Raw genomic sequence first — 14,681 nt, 5'->3', positions numbered from 1 at the left:
AGAAATGTTTATAATTCACCAGTCTGCAGGGCAAACAAGGGTCCCTGCACAAGGAGCTGACAGGAGTTCAAAATAGGAGGAAAGTAATTATTTGTGCAGTCAACTATATACAACCTCTTTCTAGGTAGAGATCTGAACAGAACACTTATGAGGTAAATAGTCACAGTAAGCATATCTCAGGAAATTTTAAAAGTGTTGGATGTAGCATAAGTAGAGTCAGAAGTCTAAGCTAAACAGAAATATAGAATATAGAAGTTTGAGATGTCATTTAATTGCAGTTTAGCAGTCAGATTCATAAAATGTTATCTTTAATCTCTTTCGCATTGCACTAAGATACAATACTTAACTCAATTGGACACATATGTCAGGGGTGTATGTACATGTTCATTTAAAGCTCTAATAGAGAATTTCAATATTTTATTGTATTATTTGCAGACCATGAGACCTGTAAAGACATGCTGCTACTGTTCTTACTGATATCATAGGCAAATTATGGTTTGTGCACCACTTCTTAAATCTGTAATCATTCCGAGTAGAGCTTTCTATGAGCACAGCAATTCACCTACCCACAGTAAATTGGAGGATTAGCATTTACTCTAATCCATCAACAGCACTGGAACATGCCAGAAATTGCAGAAAAAAATTAGTATGAACCTGAAAATTAATTCTATACCTCCTGTACATGATAATACCTTTCTAATAAGCAAAAAAATATCAGTATTCTAATATGACTGGTTAAAGAGTTCTCTAAATTGCTAATACTAAGTAGTTAAAATATCTAGACTTATTGAAAATTCTAAAATTTTTCATATTATACATTTAATTAGATACATATTTATTAGCTACAAAATTGTAATTATAAATTGTTTACCTGACTACTCAGGTGCAGAAACAGACTTTGGTTTTAGAATCAAAAAAAGCTGTTCACAATTTATAATTAAACTATTCTTACTGTAATTATAGCACTAACAAAACACATATCAATCAACAGATATCTCATTATATAATTTCCTCAATTTTCTGTTCAGAGCATTTCTGAGATCAACTTTAGTTTTGCTTAAAGTCCTCTTAGACATATTTGTCATTTGGATGACTTTTAAGAGTTTATGATTTTCCTTTAAAGAAAAGTTTTCACATTAAAAAAAAAAAGTAAAAATAGGCCAAATTACAAGTAAGAACTACTTGAAATATATATATCCATTTGTTCCTGATGTAGCTAGCAGTAAGTGACAATCTGGCCTGCTATTTTTTATCGTAGTTATCCACCTGTAATTCTACCTCTTCGATTTTCATTTGTTCAGTACTCACAAATTTATAAATCTTTATATCATAATATGTTAATTTTTGATTATGATAATCTCTTCAGTTAACCTTTACTAAACTATCACAGTTTAGGCAAATAGAGCATAGAAAAAAGGGCAATAAGTAAACACAAGCATCAAATACTGTATAAAATAAAATTGGAACAAGAAACCTGGAAAAAGAACGGAAAGACCTCTTTGTCATATCTGGTTCTGGAAACTGTTCTATAGCTCTTACACCAGTATCCACAGGCTCAGTGAAAAAACGACTGGGTGTTCTGGTACCTTTTGACCCAAGAGGTTGCTAATCTGGATTCTATTTGATGCCTTTAAAAGAATTCTCTCTTCTGATAATTCAGCATTGAGGAGGAAGCCATTTGTCTACTTTCCTTGGCATCAAGCCAAATTTCCTCAAATCAATGACTAATGCCCCTTTTGTCTCTACAAAATGTGTATGCATGCAGTTTGTCACTGCAGCATTGCAGGATCAACAAACTGGGTCCACAAGTACATCTCTTTTAGTGTCTAAAAGTTTAGACTCTCCTTTCTGCAGCAGTTGGGGTCTGTTATGTTGGATATGATGGAAAAGAAAGGGAAGAAGGTAAGGAAAGAAGCTTATGCTTTTCTTCAGATCCCTTTTGCCATCCAAGTTAGCACAAATTAGTTTTAACCAGTGACAGCAATAACACATATTCTCTTTAAATTAGTAAAAATTTCATAAACTAGCCTATACTAGCCACATGTGAACTCCAATTTCCCAGGCTCTTGGGACCTTGGATTTTAAATTTTTCCTTTCAGAGATTTTCTGGCTTCTTAGAGACAATTCTAGCAAATATGCTTATCTATGAAAACCATTTTTTCACAATGAATTTAAAGCTCAGAAATGGAACCCACCCCTAATATTATGTTTGACAGTGAGAGGGATACAAGAAGCTACTCGTAAAGATGTCTACTTGCAAAATAAAATAAGATGGCAGGAGATGTCTGACAGTGCTGTGTTAACATTGAGTGAATTGTCAGACAGACAACATATACCACAAACAGGTAGTTTCACACAATGAGGAACAATACAGAATTAAGTCAAGTCTACCTGCAGAAGAAGGAGAATACCAAACCCCGCAAGGTCAGTAAGCATAAAGAGCTCTGCTTCATGTCTGGTTTTCTGCTTTCTGAACCAAAATTCTTTAAAGAACTGCTTCTCTTTCTGACCTCCCTACCATGCTCTATCAGCATGTGAAGACAAACTCTCCTAGGCAGCAGATCTTCTAGTCCTCTTGACACCAAAATACATGTAAGCTGGAGATTTAGTTACTGTCCATAATAAGATTCCATCCAATAGAGAATAAAAGATTGAGGGAGAAAAGGTGTAATCAGTAGCATTAAATGGCCTGAGAAGGAGTCTCCCTTGGCCGGGCTGTGACAAGGTGTCTTCTGAAGTGGAAGGTGTACAACACTCCCCTTCAGTCAGGCAGCTGGAATTCCTGCAGTGGCTTGAATGGCTTTTGTTTTTACTCCTCTGCACAACAAAGAATTATAAAAGCCACAGTATTACATAAATTATTTAGCAGTCCCTCATTATTTGTTTTTTCTCTTTCCATGAAGTACAAAACATTAGAAGCTTTCAGTCTGCATACTGAAAATATTTAATTCAAAGACCAGAAGCTACAGTCAAGACAGAAACATACACCACTCATTTTCACAACTAAGTCTTGTTTCAGCGTGCTTGTGTTTTACCCACTCAGGTATCAACAAAATCAGTACCAATGCTAGGGATCAAGTTATGAAATTCAAATTACTATCTTCTCTGCCAGATAATGTCTGTGATTGCAGCATTGCTGCAATTGCAATGTAAAGAAAATCGAGTTGGATTTTTACTTACCATACAGAAGACAGATTTTGGCTGTAGGGCTGCATATATTGTTTTAACTACTTCTAACGCATGAACCTTATTTCCTGAAGCTCTTATACTGAGTATCATTAATGTTTAGTTATTTACATTAGTGTAGTTTAGTTATTACATTAGTTTAATGCTACCATCCCAGAGGCAGCTGAAAGGAAATGTTTCAACTCATGAGTCCAGTGATAACAGAGAACTTATAGAACAAAAAATGCAGTAGCTTAGACCCTACACAAATGGAAATCTGCACAAACTGATGGAGGTCTCCAGCAGGGGAAATTCAGAGGCAAAATGTGTGGCATCAGCAAATGATCAAAATATTTGCTCTGCTTTGTGCATTTTGGGGTTTCTAGTGGAAAAATTGTTCCCCAAGTGTGAGAAAATATTCAAAAGCATATCACAGAGAAGACATGATAAACTCCTGACCATAACTGAAAAGTGACTTTCCAATGAAGCAAACCAATTCCTCTTGAAAGAAAGGAGATGGTGGAAATCCCCTTCCCCACAGCCACTCTGAATTTCTACCCAAAGCACGGGGGAAACGAGCAGTGCCATAGCCAATGCATCATAATCCTTGGCACTGTAAATAACCTGTTTACCTTCAGCAGCAGAGGCACTATATAGCATCTGTGGAATACCTTTAGAAACCCAGTATTTCAAATCTTTCCAGCAAAAATAGGAGTGCCATTTCCTTGCTTCCAAAGCAACAAATGTAACATGTATTTATTTGTAACATCCTAACATCAGCTTTCAGAGCAAAAATCAGGCAAATACCTAAAAGAAGGTGTCAAAGTTTGAGTGATTTAGGATACACTAGTTTGACAGAGTTTCTCTCCAACAGCCTGCAGATATTTATTTATTGATTCAAAAGTCTACAGTGAAAACTGCATTTGAGAGGAGTGGATTAGACACAGCAGGTGCATAAGTGGTCCCTTCAAATAGTCCTTCAATCAGTTTCTAGCATTAGTGAACACCAAAATAATTGACAAAAAAACAGAGACACAGCAACCTCCTAATAGCTAAGCACCTTTTAATATGGACTTCTTTACTGGTACTCTCAAAAGGCAAGGTACCAATACTTCCTATAGAATTGCAGTAATTTACTTACCCATACATACTGACAGGAATGATGAAACAGCTCCAGAAATGCTGATTCTGAAGATAACATTTACAAAATCATATCAGAGCTATGGAAGTGTTAACCTGAAAGGACTTACCTGCATTTTAATTTGGATAATAACTCTCATTAGTTATACATCTTTTAAATGAGGTGGTTGAACCTTATACAGTCTGACATTAATTCTAAGTACCATTGTAAATGAGAACGATGTACTGCATTATGAGAGCAAATACTCTTCACCGCTTAAAAATAACTCTCCCATTTGCTAATTGGTCATTTTAACAAACAGAGGAAAACTATCTTTCCCAAGGAACAGAACAAAAGCCAAGGAGAAAAGCTACTCACATTCCTTTGAGCCGTTGCCACATTTTCTCTGCATGTCCTCCTATTTGATACTTTGCAGAGGCGCTTTCCAGTTCCCGAGTTGTTTCAGTCGCTCGAGCCCCCATCGTTATTGTCCTACAGCGATACAGTTACAGTCAGGCTCAGCAGCAAGTAAAAGCAGTCTTTAGTCCACTACAAATTTCAGAAGATCCACGCATGTTAGACAGTAGCTGCTGTCATATCAAAACACATCAGAATTACAACAGCTGAGGGACGATCCTGCCTGAATTGCTATTCACTGACAGACAAATCCACTCTTCCCCCCCAAGCACAGAGCAAGTACACACAGCTCCTCTGACCTCACGAGTCTAATCCATACGGGTGAGCCAGCTACTATACTACTGGCTGCTCAAGCTCCTTTCTCATGCACTTTTCCTGCTGTAGGAATACACACAGCGGCACAAAAGATTCCTTAAAACGGACTATGATTCACTGCCATGAAGGATAAATGTGAATGGCTTTTACAATCCAGAAGGAAAGAAAGGCTGGTTTCTGCTCTGCAGGTTGGAGAAACAGGCTGCAATAGGAAAGCAGATGGTAGAAGCCAGTATCAGTCACATCACCCTACAAAAAGAGTATATGTTCAAATGTCAGAGCTTTCCTCTCTTTAGTTGATCCTGAATTGTTTCTTAGTGAATAAATATCTAGCAGCCTCTCAAAAAAATATGACTGTACAAATGCTAAGTCTGCAGCAAAGACATATATAAATCCCTGCAGAAGAGAAATCAGAGAGCGCTACAGGTTATTGAAGGAATATGCTGTAATGATGACTGTTCACCTTCTCCTAGCAACTCCACACAGTAGGTAACTGTCAATTTAACTGGTGGAAAACGCAGCAGCTGCAACACAGCCCGCTCTGTGAATCCGTCGGGACAGCAGCATGTGTGTCAAAATCTGATGCTGAACTCTGTGTGTCTGCCAGCAGAAAAACAATTCAGTGCATGCAAACAGCAAAAGGGTTGAGGGCTAATCAGTACATCAGTCGTGCAGCAGATTGCCTGCTCTGCCTTTCAAATGCAAACCTAAGAAGCTAGCTGTTCAGCCAAAGTCCGGGTTTGGAGAGGGCAAAGGAGAGGATTTCCTTGCTGCTTGCCCAGTCACAGACTTGGGTTTGCAGAGCAGCTTCTCCACTCTGTAAATAGCACCTGTCTTGTTCGGTGAGTCAGTAACAATCTTCATTTCTGAAGCAGCAGCCAAATAATCAAATATATCCAGACTTATCTCAGTGATCATGTTTGTTTCAATCAGACTAAGAGCTGTGCAAGAAGCCAGGCAAAGAGGAGTGTGCCAAGTGGGAGTAAATATGTCTGAGCTTTGTCAGCTACTGGTGCCACTGCCAGTTGGGAAAAGGAGCTTTGGGTCCACGATGGAAAAGTGAGGATGAGCATCCTCAGATGGTGACTGGAATGAGCCTAAGGGTAAGGGATGGATATCTCGATATGATTTGAACTAAACTGCTTTATCTGTGTTAAATTTTACAACAATGTGAGATGATGAGAGGTTCCCATCTGATGCAATTGGCAGAAATGGATAATACTACTAAGTACTGAGGTTCTTACAGAAAAAATAAAAAAGAATCTCACTGCTTTGAAATAATCTTAGCACTCCAGAATTTCCTAATCAATTTTCTTTCTCTAGGACATCTTTTATGTACATTAAAGAGATAAAATACACCCTATGAAATTTACAAACCAGTATGAGATGCATCTTTTGTGTGATGATTTCAGGTGGATAATTAAACATGCCCACTACTTCTATGGGTTTAACACATAGATAATTTTAAACTGCTATTAATTCATGGACTTTCACTGCATTATTCCTGACTCTGACACACAAGAGTCAGTCCCATAAAATTCACTAACAATATCCAAAAAACAGTCACTGGAAGAGCAAAATCACAGTTTTTAAACAGCATCATAAGACAACAATAAAGAAACACAAACACATGTTTTTTCAAAAACTCTAAGGCAGTTATTTGGTCAAAGGCAGCAGTAGTATATTTGAACCACTTAAAAGCTCCAAACTTTCCACTCCTGTTCTGTGTGGAATACAAACAAAGTTTGTAAGAAAAAGTATAAATATCCTTCCATGGAATAATTAATGAGAACATCTCACATGAATCTGGGCTCTTCCCTGACTTTTAAGTGTCAAATATCTGAAGCAACGCAAAGAAATTAAGTATTTATAGAAACCACATAAACCTCCAGGGACAGAGGGAAATTTTAAGGGCCTCTTTTTTTCTTATGAAGTATTTTCAGTTCTTGTTGTCTAATTCTACAATGACAAAAAAAAAAGTGGTGTTTGCAACCTATTCGATCTCCCTCACAAGGAAATCAGTTTTGAAAAAATATTTCTCTGATTTTCTGGAGAAAAGTATGAGAAGGCAATATCCTTCAGGAAGGAAGGAAAGTGCAAACTGCCCAAACATCACTGTAAGTGGAGACACATCTGCTAACGTCACCAGAACTTCACTAAAAAAAATTGTAAAAACTCCCTGAAGGACCATGCCACTGCAATAATAAAAATTCCTACAAGCAAAAGCACCTGGCATGGCTTAAGCAAAGGACAAAGAAAGCTGCCTCCACCCCAAAGGTTTATCCCGAGAATGAACAAAGTAAGCCATCAGAGATGACACTGAAGGATGAAAATGTATCTCTGAAAATGAAAGAAAGAGCAGGAAACACTTAAAAAGAGATAGATAAGGCATTTGAAAGTCAAGAAAGTTGCCAGAGAAATTGTCCTGTGTGTCCCTAAGGAGAGAGAAACAAACCACCTAAAACAAATAAAACAACAACTTTTAGGTATGCCATTATCTTGAAAACATGAACAAAAAATCCTTATTGAGACACTTGGAAAGGAGAGACCTTTCTTCCCCTGAGCTTCTGTGAATAACACTCAGAGAATGAAGCAGCTGAGCCTACTCCCTTCCTCCAGCTCAGCAGAAGGCAGGCACGGCACCTGGGAATGACAGACCCAAAGCAATGCCTACACACCTCTGGCTGCAAGTGGTGATCTGGGGCAGAAAGCACAGAACTGTGCCACTGGAATATAGAACAACCATACATACAGTCTGTACATAGCAATGAGGGAAGCAGAGGAGGAATTACAGACAACCTGACTTGCTCTGAATTACAGATCTGTGCCCCTGCAGTACAAGCAGGTCTAAAGAAGATCCAGAATACCAAACAATGAGTAGCTACTTTAGGAAGCCAAGCCAATCAGAGAGATAGCACCTGAAATGAGAAATTCTCCTTAATAATTTTCATCTTTGCACTTCCTGTTCTTGTTCCAGTTTTCTATTCTTGCCTTACCTAACCCATTGCTTGTGCTACAGTCCCGGCAAGTTATTGTTACAGTCCACTTTCCTCCTAAAAAAAACTAAAAAATAATCTTTTTTGCCCTTTGCCCACAGCTTTTTCTATTTTTTTAGATTTCATCTTAAAACTCTCATATTAAAGTCAACACTAAAGGAAAGCCTCTGTTAGTCAACATGGAGATACATTAAAATGGAAATCATTAAATTCACCCTTAATTATGGCAATCATAAAACTATCCCAGTGCCACTTAATCCTAAGATAGGAAAATTTACACTACACTTCTCTTCTTTCATCTAAAAATAATTCGCTTCAGTAGTAACAGCAATGCAAAAGAATAATTTTACAATACACACACCAGTAAAAAAAGCAAGTTGGTTTTTCAGTATTGAGAGACCTTCACAGTTATGCTAAAATCCACACAGTTGCAATGAAAAAAAACTTACCTTGAAATGGGGAAAATCCTGCAGCTAGATCAGTTTATTAGCTATAGAAAAAGGAAAGGGATTGAGAAAGGTTTTGATGAGGAGAATTAGGGCTTTCTTTAAAATAAATTCTCTCCTCCTGAAGGGAAATTAAATATGCTGCTTTGTTTAAAATTAATCTTCAAAACATCTAACTCACGACACATGGAAAATAAGGAAGTACCAAGAGACCTGAGGGGTGACTTGTCAAACTAATACTCATCCTTCCAAACCTGACAACACAAACCTCCCTGCAGTGAAACTGCAGGAGAGCCATGAACCAACTAAAAAAATCTGAAAACATAAGTAAAAAACCAAAGTAAAACAAACCCTAATAAAAGATAAGATAAATTTATTGTAAATAGTGACAGTAAGTATTAGGTTTGTATACTGTATGTCCTGGCCCTGATCTACCAACCACAAATATACATTTAATTGTAATCAGGTATAGCATTGCACTCATTTGCTGGGTAAGACAGAGTTCAACAGCATTGTAAATAACAGAGTTAAATCACTGAAGAACTGCCTGCCAGTGCACTCGAGTGGTAGTTACATTGTACTTTGGAACCTAAGATAGGACAGAGATCCCATCACTCAAATTCTGCTGTTGCAGAAAAGGAATGGTTTGCTGGACAGTGTCCTCATGCTTCCTTCTGCCCTCCTCATTGTCTATTATATTCGTCTTTGTGAAGTGACATGCAATCCCCTTTTGCAGAAGCAGAGTTTTTGGCTTGCTTGCAGTGCCCAAATTGTTAATCAAAAAGAGGTGCAGCAGAGGAAGAAAAAATACTTGGTCTTACTAAAGTTCATGGACTTTATTTAAATATATAGATCTTCAGCAATCTGGTGATGGTAAAATATTGATGTTACAGTAATCTTGGATTTTCAGATTCTCCACAGAATATATTAATAAAATTAGTACAGTTACATAATTGAGGAATAGCAACTTTAAAGAGCTATGCATATGGTCTACACAGTGCATTGGCATTGACTCAGTTAAGTAGGTAAAAGAGTTGATTGATATATTAACAGTGCTTAGATGACCTAAATAAGGAGACCCAACAGGGAACATTTTCTCCTTCTTTTTTTTACTTTAGTAAACTACTTTCGTAGTTTTTGCTACATCTGATTTATTGCATTTGAGGCTTGTTCATATAATCACTAAGGAATTTATATTCATTTATGTGTCCTCCAAGTACCAATTTAAAGTATAGCAGGGAGAAAAAAATATCTTCTATTTTTGCTATGTGCATGGCATATCATACTGGTAATGAACATGGTGTCAGATTCATCAAAGCTTTTAGGCAACTAAAAGTGAAAACAAATATTCATGAAAGCTTGCATACAAATTAGCTGATAAACCTCAGGCCACAAATAGATATATATTTGCACACCTACTTATGATATATTAAGACCTTGTCACATTTGATTGTTCAAATACTGCCCCTTACTAGAGGTCACCAACACCAAAAATCTGTCATGACTGTGTGTGAGTGTTCACAGACCAATTCTGTGCCAATTCAGGTTCATTAAAGCAGATGTCTCAGATCTGCACTCATGTTGTCTAGGAACTCACTGCAGTCCACAGAATTTAGATATCCAGGCGTCTTCTTAGACAAATCTATTTTCAAGTTTACTTTGAATGTGATCTTTCACTCAATTTAGGATCATATAATCATTCACTTAATTCAGTGAACCAAACAATCTGAAAAAATCTAGGAGATAGAGATATAGAAAAAAATGAGCAAATGTAGAGATGTGTAATGCATGAGAAGTGTGCTATGAATAATCCAAACAAAAAGAACTGCAGAGGAAGACTTGCTACTGCATCATAAGTAGAAAAACAGAAGAAGATAAAGAGAGTAGTTTTTGAGCAGCTGGACCTGGAAAGAGGACTTAGAATCAAAGTTTGAAAAACATTGAAAACAGATGCTCATAAAGAAATCAAATGTTCAGTAGAAAGTGTGTTGCATGTCAGTGAATGAAATGAAGCAAGAGGGTGGTTCAAGGTCGGGTGATTAAAGTAACATCTTGACACGCTTTGTAAGGTAGATGCTCAGTTGGCAGTTGCATGCTACATCTTTCTCCAGGTATGTCTATATTGATCAGCAGAAATTCACTGGTAATTTAAGCTAAACAATAACTGTTTCATGCACAGGGAACAAAGAAATTGTAGAATGAAGAAAAGAATGGGAAGTACAGAATAGGTCTGAGATTTTCTTTGGTCTTACTTCCCCTTAAAAGTGACTCTTTTATAACTGTTCAGTTTTTAATTGTAGTACTTCAGGAAAAAAAATGGGACTATAGAGAACAACTGAAAATTGGATTCAATTTCCTGAAAACAGCAATTGCACGTGGCTCATACAGGGTCACGGGGCAATTGGCACAACCTAAGAAAATAGGGATCGCAGATTTTTAAGGTTTGGTGACTTTTAAGTTCTTTATTTAGAATGAATTGGCCAACTGGTTTTGAAAAGCATCAGTTGAAGTTGAGGAGGAACATTCATGAAACAAACACTAACTTTTAGGAACTCCTTAGGAAACAATTTGGCTATGAAACTAACATGCTACTTTTTGCTAAAAGAGGAAACCATTCTAAAACTGGCAGCAGCGTTAAAATAAGATGGATTGAAATTGCCACAGAAAATCACAAGGATAATGGTGTACTTCATAACAACACAAAATTGGTTACTTTACAATGTCAAAAAGGTCAAGAATGACCCCATACTGAAGAATAAACAGTTGTAAATAAATACAAATGTTCCAGGCTAGTTGTGTTCCTTTTATCAGAGCCCACTGCCTATTTATCACATTTTGGATGTATTCAATCCCTTTTTAGGAGGTATTATACTTTTGATAATCATGCACAGAAGAGGTACTGGTAAAAAGCCATTTGAACACAAAAGCTGTTGTTAACTGCGAAAAATTGTGACTCCCAATTTATTGGTGTTTGCATATAACTACAGAAAGAAAGAGAGAACAAGGAATATGAAACAATAGGAAATAGGAAATCTAGATTTGGCAAAGCATTTGCCAGTTTATTCCACTGAACTACATCATCTGTAAAGAAAATAACTAGTCCATGGTGGCAAGATGTATAGACAAAGACAACATAAAACAAAGTTGTTTCAGCTAATTATTGTCTATAAGAGGTTATTTCAAGCATTAATTTTGAGCAACTCCAGAAAGAAAACAAGAAAATCATTCCTTTTTGATAAAGGTTACTTACACAAGGACCGCAGCAACAAGAAAATGTTTCTTGATATTTATAAGAGACTATAACAGAACAGATGCCAAAAGAGAAAAAAAGTCTCTTCATCTCAAATTGAAGAGGCAAACTTGGGAATCTACCCTGACCATAGCTATTTTTACTGTACAGAAGCTTTCAACTAGTTGCTGAATCCAAAGAAGTGGAATCAAATCATCACACCGCACATAGGATTCCTTCCACACCTGAGTTGCAAATCTGAGCTTTCAGGAGAGAAAGGCAAAGACACTGTCTTTGAGACATGAGACCTTCTGCATCATAACCCCAAGTATCTTCTGTACATTTGGTGCCGTTCTCCTGTAAATGTTGGAATATGCACAATAATATCTGATTCAGGATTAGTCTATTCAGAACCTCCACAGTTCGGGGAACTGCCACGGAACTCAAAATCTAAGTGCAGTTGAAAATGCCCTTTCTTAACATATTCTGCATTTTAATCTTAATTTCAGTAAGATGTATTCCAGTTTTTGGTTTTTAAATATCTTAAAAGTCGAGTGGAGTATTAAACTGATGGTAAAAACTGGCAGTATGTTTTAAAATTAGTTCAGCACTCTAGAATGCAAAAAGATTAACAACAAGAACAAAACTCTACTGACAGTCAGATTTTAATATCACTTAAGCATGTTTGATATCATTGGAACATGCAAGTTCAAGCAAAGTATAAAGGTAAAGATTAAGTTTTAAAATTGTGCTGGCAAAATATATCTCTGTCAAGTTTTTCAAATCAACCAATGATTTGGTCTCAATGTCCATGCAGACATTTTCCAAACAGAAATCAGGAGAGAAATATGTGAATTCAAACATAGAAGCACCTAAAATGTCAAGTTTTTAAAAAAATGTTTGTTTCTTTTTTAAATGTTAGACTGTATAGAATGACAAATTCTAAAAGCATGATTTAATTACCTAGCTTACTAATTTTTACTTTATTGACCTTTGAGCAATGGAAGATTAAACATATGTTGAAAGGCTGATTGTTAGTGGAGGTCAGCAAAAAAAACGACATTTGCAGTTTCAAACCTGAACAGCAATTGTACTCTTAATTGAATTCTTAATGCTAAATGCATTACTGATGGAGCACTCCTAATGTACTAATTGCTAATAGTACAAAGCAATAAGTTCTATCTGGTACTTCACTCAAAATAAAAATATTTCTGACTCTCCAGAAAGTGGCTATGAAAAGCAGCATATGCATGTTCTATGAGCTAACAAGTACATTGTTTCATGCAGTAGTGGATAACATAATTTCTAATACAGTTTTAATATATACTCGCCTTGTATAAAAAGGCAGTTGGAAGTTATACAAGAAATTTGTACCTCACATTCTGAATTTCATAAATAACTTGTGCTGGTATGGGAAGTTATACTAAACTATGAGGCAAACAGAAGGCAAATAGACAAACAAGCAGAAATATAAGTTATCCAAGTGCTATGATGAGTATACAAGACAAAAAAGTAGGAGTATAAGAATAACAACAGACCATGACATAAAGACTTCACCTTACACTTGTGTTCAGAAGTCAGACCAACAGTGTTTCTGCTTTTCTAAGACAGCAAAATAACTTTGTATAAGCAAAAGTCTGGAAAGAGAAAGATACAACAGTAGGATAAAGACTACCTTTGTTCCTCCTTATTTCAGCATTATGCACCTCCGGCATCAATATCCCACAGAACAACAGAGACTAAGGCTACATATGTGTAACCTAGCCAAGCTGTTTTACAGCAAGAACGACAAAGCTATTCCCCCTGCCTTATCTGACTGGTCTCAGCAAAAAAATTCTCACAGTACTGAGACAGTTACTAGCATTGGTGAAAGAGAGGTGCACACAGAGGTGAAGATACGATCTGGAAAAAGAGGAAAAAAATGGGTGATAAAGATTCCCAAGTATCTTCCTTGGAAGGCATTTAAAAATAATAGAAAAGAGCATTTTATTTTTCTGTGGAATGGCTTGTCCTGAGGTTTTCCAAGTCGCTAAGCCTTCTAGCAGACACTGTGGGAGTGAAGCAGTGTGCACCATAGAGAGATAAAGGGAAGGAATCACTTAACCAACTTGGACATGAGCAAATCCATGAGACCAGATTGGAGGCACCCATAGGTGCTGAAGGAGCTGGGCAAGGTCCTTGTGAGGCCGCTTTCTATCATCTGTGAAATATCAAGGGAATTGAGGAGCTGACAATAGAGAAGGCTCAGGGGAGTCCTCTTATTGCTCCCCTGCTACAACTACTTAGTCAAAGGATAGAGAGGAGATGGAGGTAGGTACTTCTCAAAGGTACACATTTATAAGACAAGAGGCCATAGGCAAATAGAAATATGAGAAATTCTGGCATAGGGGGGGAAAATTACCCCAGGAAGTTCCAATATTCTGAGAAGAATTTTTGTCATGAGTAGATAAGTACTGGGAGAGGTTGCAAAGAGGGGCTGTGGAATTGCCATCCCAGGATGTGTCCAAGGCTCAGCAGGAAAATCCCCAAGTAACTCAGTCATGTTTGACTACAAGAGCTCCAGAGTTTGCTTCCAGCTAAAACTGGGGCTCTAGGACTCCAACATACATCAAGTACTGCCACCACGGATAAAGCTGTATGAATAAAGCTGTGCTTTGCACTCCAGTAAATTTGAACTTTTCATTTCCAATTACTTGAAAGCTCTTTTAAATAAGTACTTGAAATTTGAACGCTTCACGTTATTTCCAGAAGCAGGATATAGACAATATAATTTACCTGCAAAATTCATTGCTGCAGGATGCACTTGATCTAATTATGTTATTAAGATTTTTAGCAGATTAAGTATAAAAATAATTACAACAGTTATTAATGTGACATAGGATACAAATAAAAAGGCTAGCAAATTTCAGGCTTTAGTCAGACCATAAGCATATCACCAGATGGAACAAAAGCAAAATTACCTTGTTGTAACAATATGAAATCCTGGGCAGGTA

At 36.8% G+C, this 14,681-nt stretch overlaps 1 protein-coding gene across 1 annotated transcript in view; it reads right to left on the bottom strand.

Annotated features, from left to right (window-relative positions):
• Positions 1-5,083, bottom strand: part of PDE1A (phosphodiesterase 1A) — a 148,347-nt gene extending 143,264 nt beyond the window's left edge. The window contains 3 exon segments of the mRNA XM_018071888.2: positions 4,664-4,777; positions 5,002-5,044; positions 5,047-5,083. Coding sequence (XP_017927377.2) covers positions 4,664-4,777; positions 5,002-5,044; positions 5,047-5,068 — 179 coding nt within the window. The 5' untranslated portion in view covers positions 5,069-5,083.
• Between the last annotated feature and the right edge of the window lie 9,598 nt (positions 5,084-14,681).

The sequence above is a fragment of the Manacus vitellinus genome, unplaced genomic scaffold, assembly GCF_001715985.3.
Source record: "Manacus vitellinus isolate BGI_N305 unplaced genomic scaffold, ASM171598v3 scaffold_20_pilon, whole genome shotgun sequence".
Classification (NCBI taxonomy): domain Eukaryota; kingdom Metazoa; phylum Chordata; class Aves; order Passeriformes; family Pipridae; genus Manacus; species Manacus vitellinus.
The sequence above is the reverse complement of the archived record's forward strand: the minus strand, read 5'-3'. Positions and strand labels throughout refer to the sequence as shown.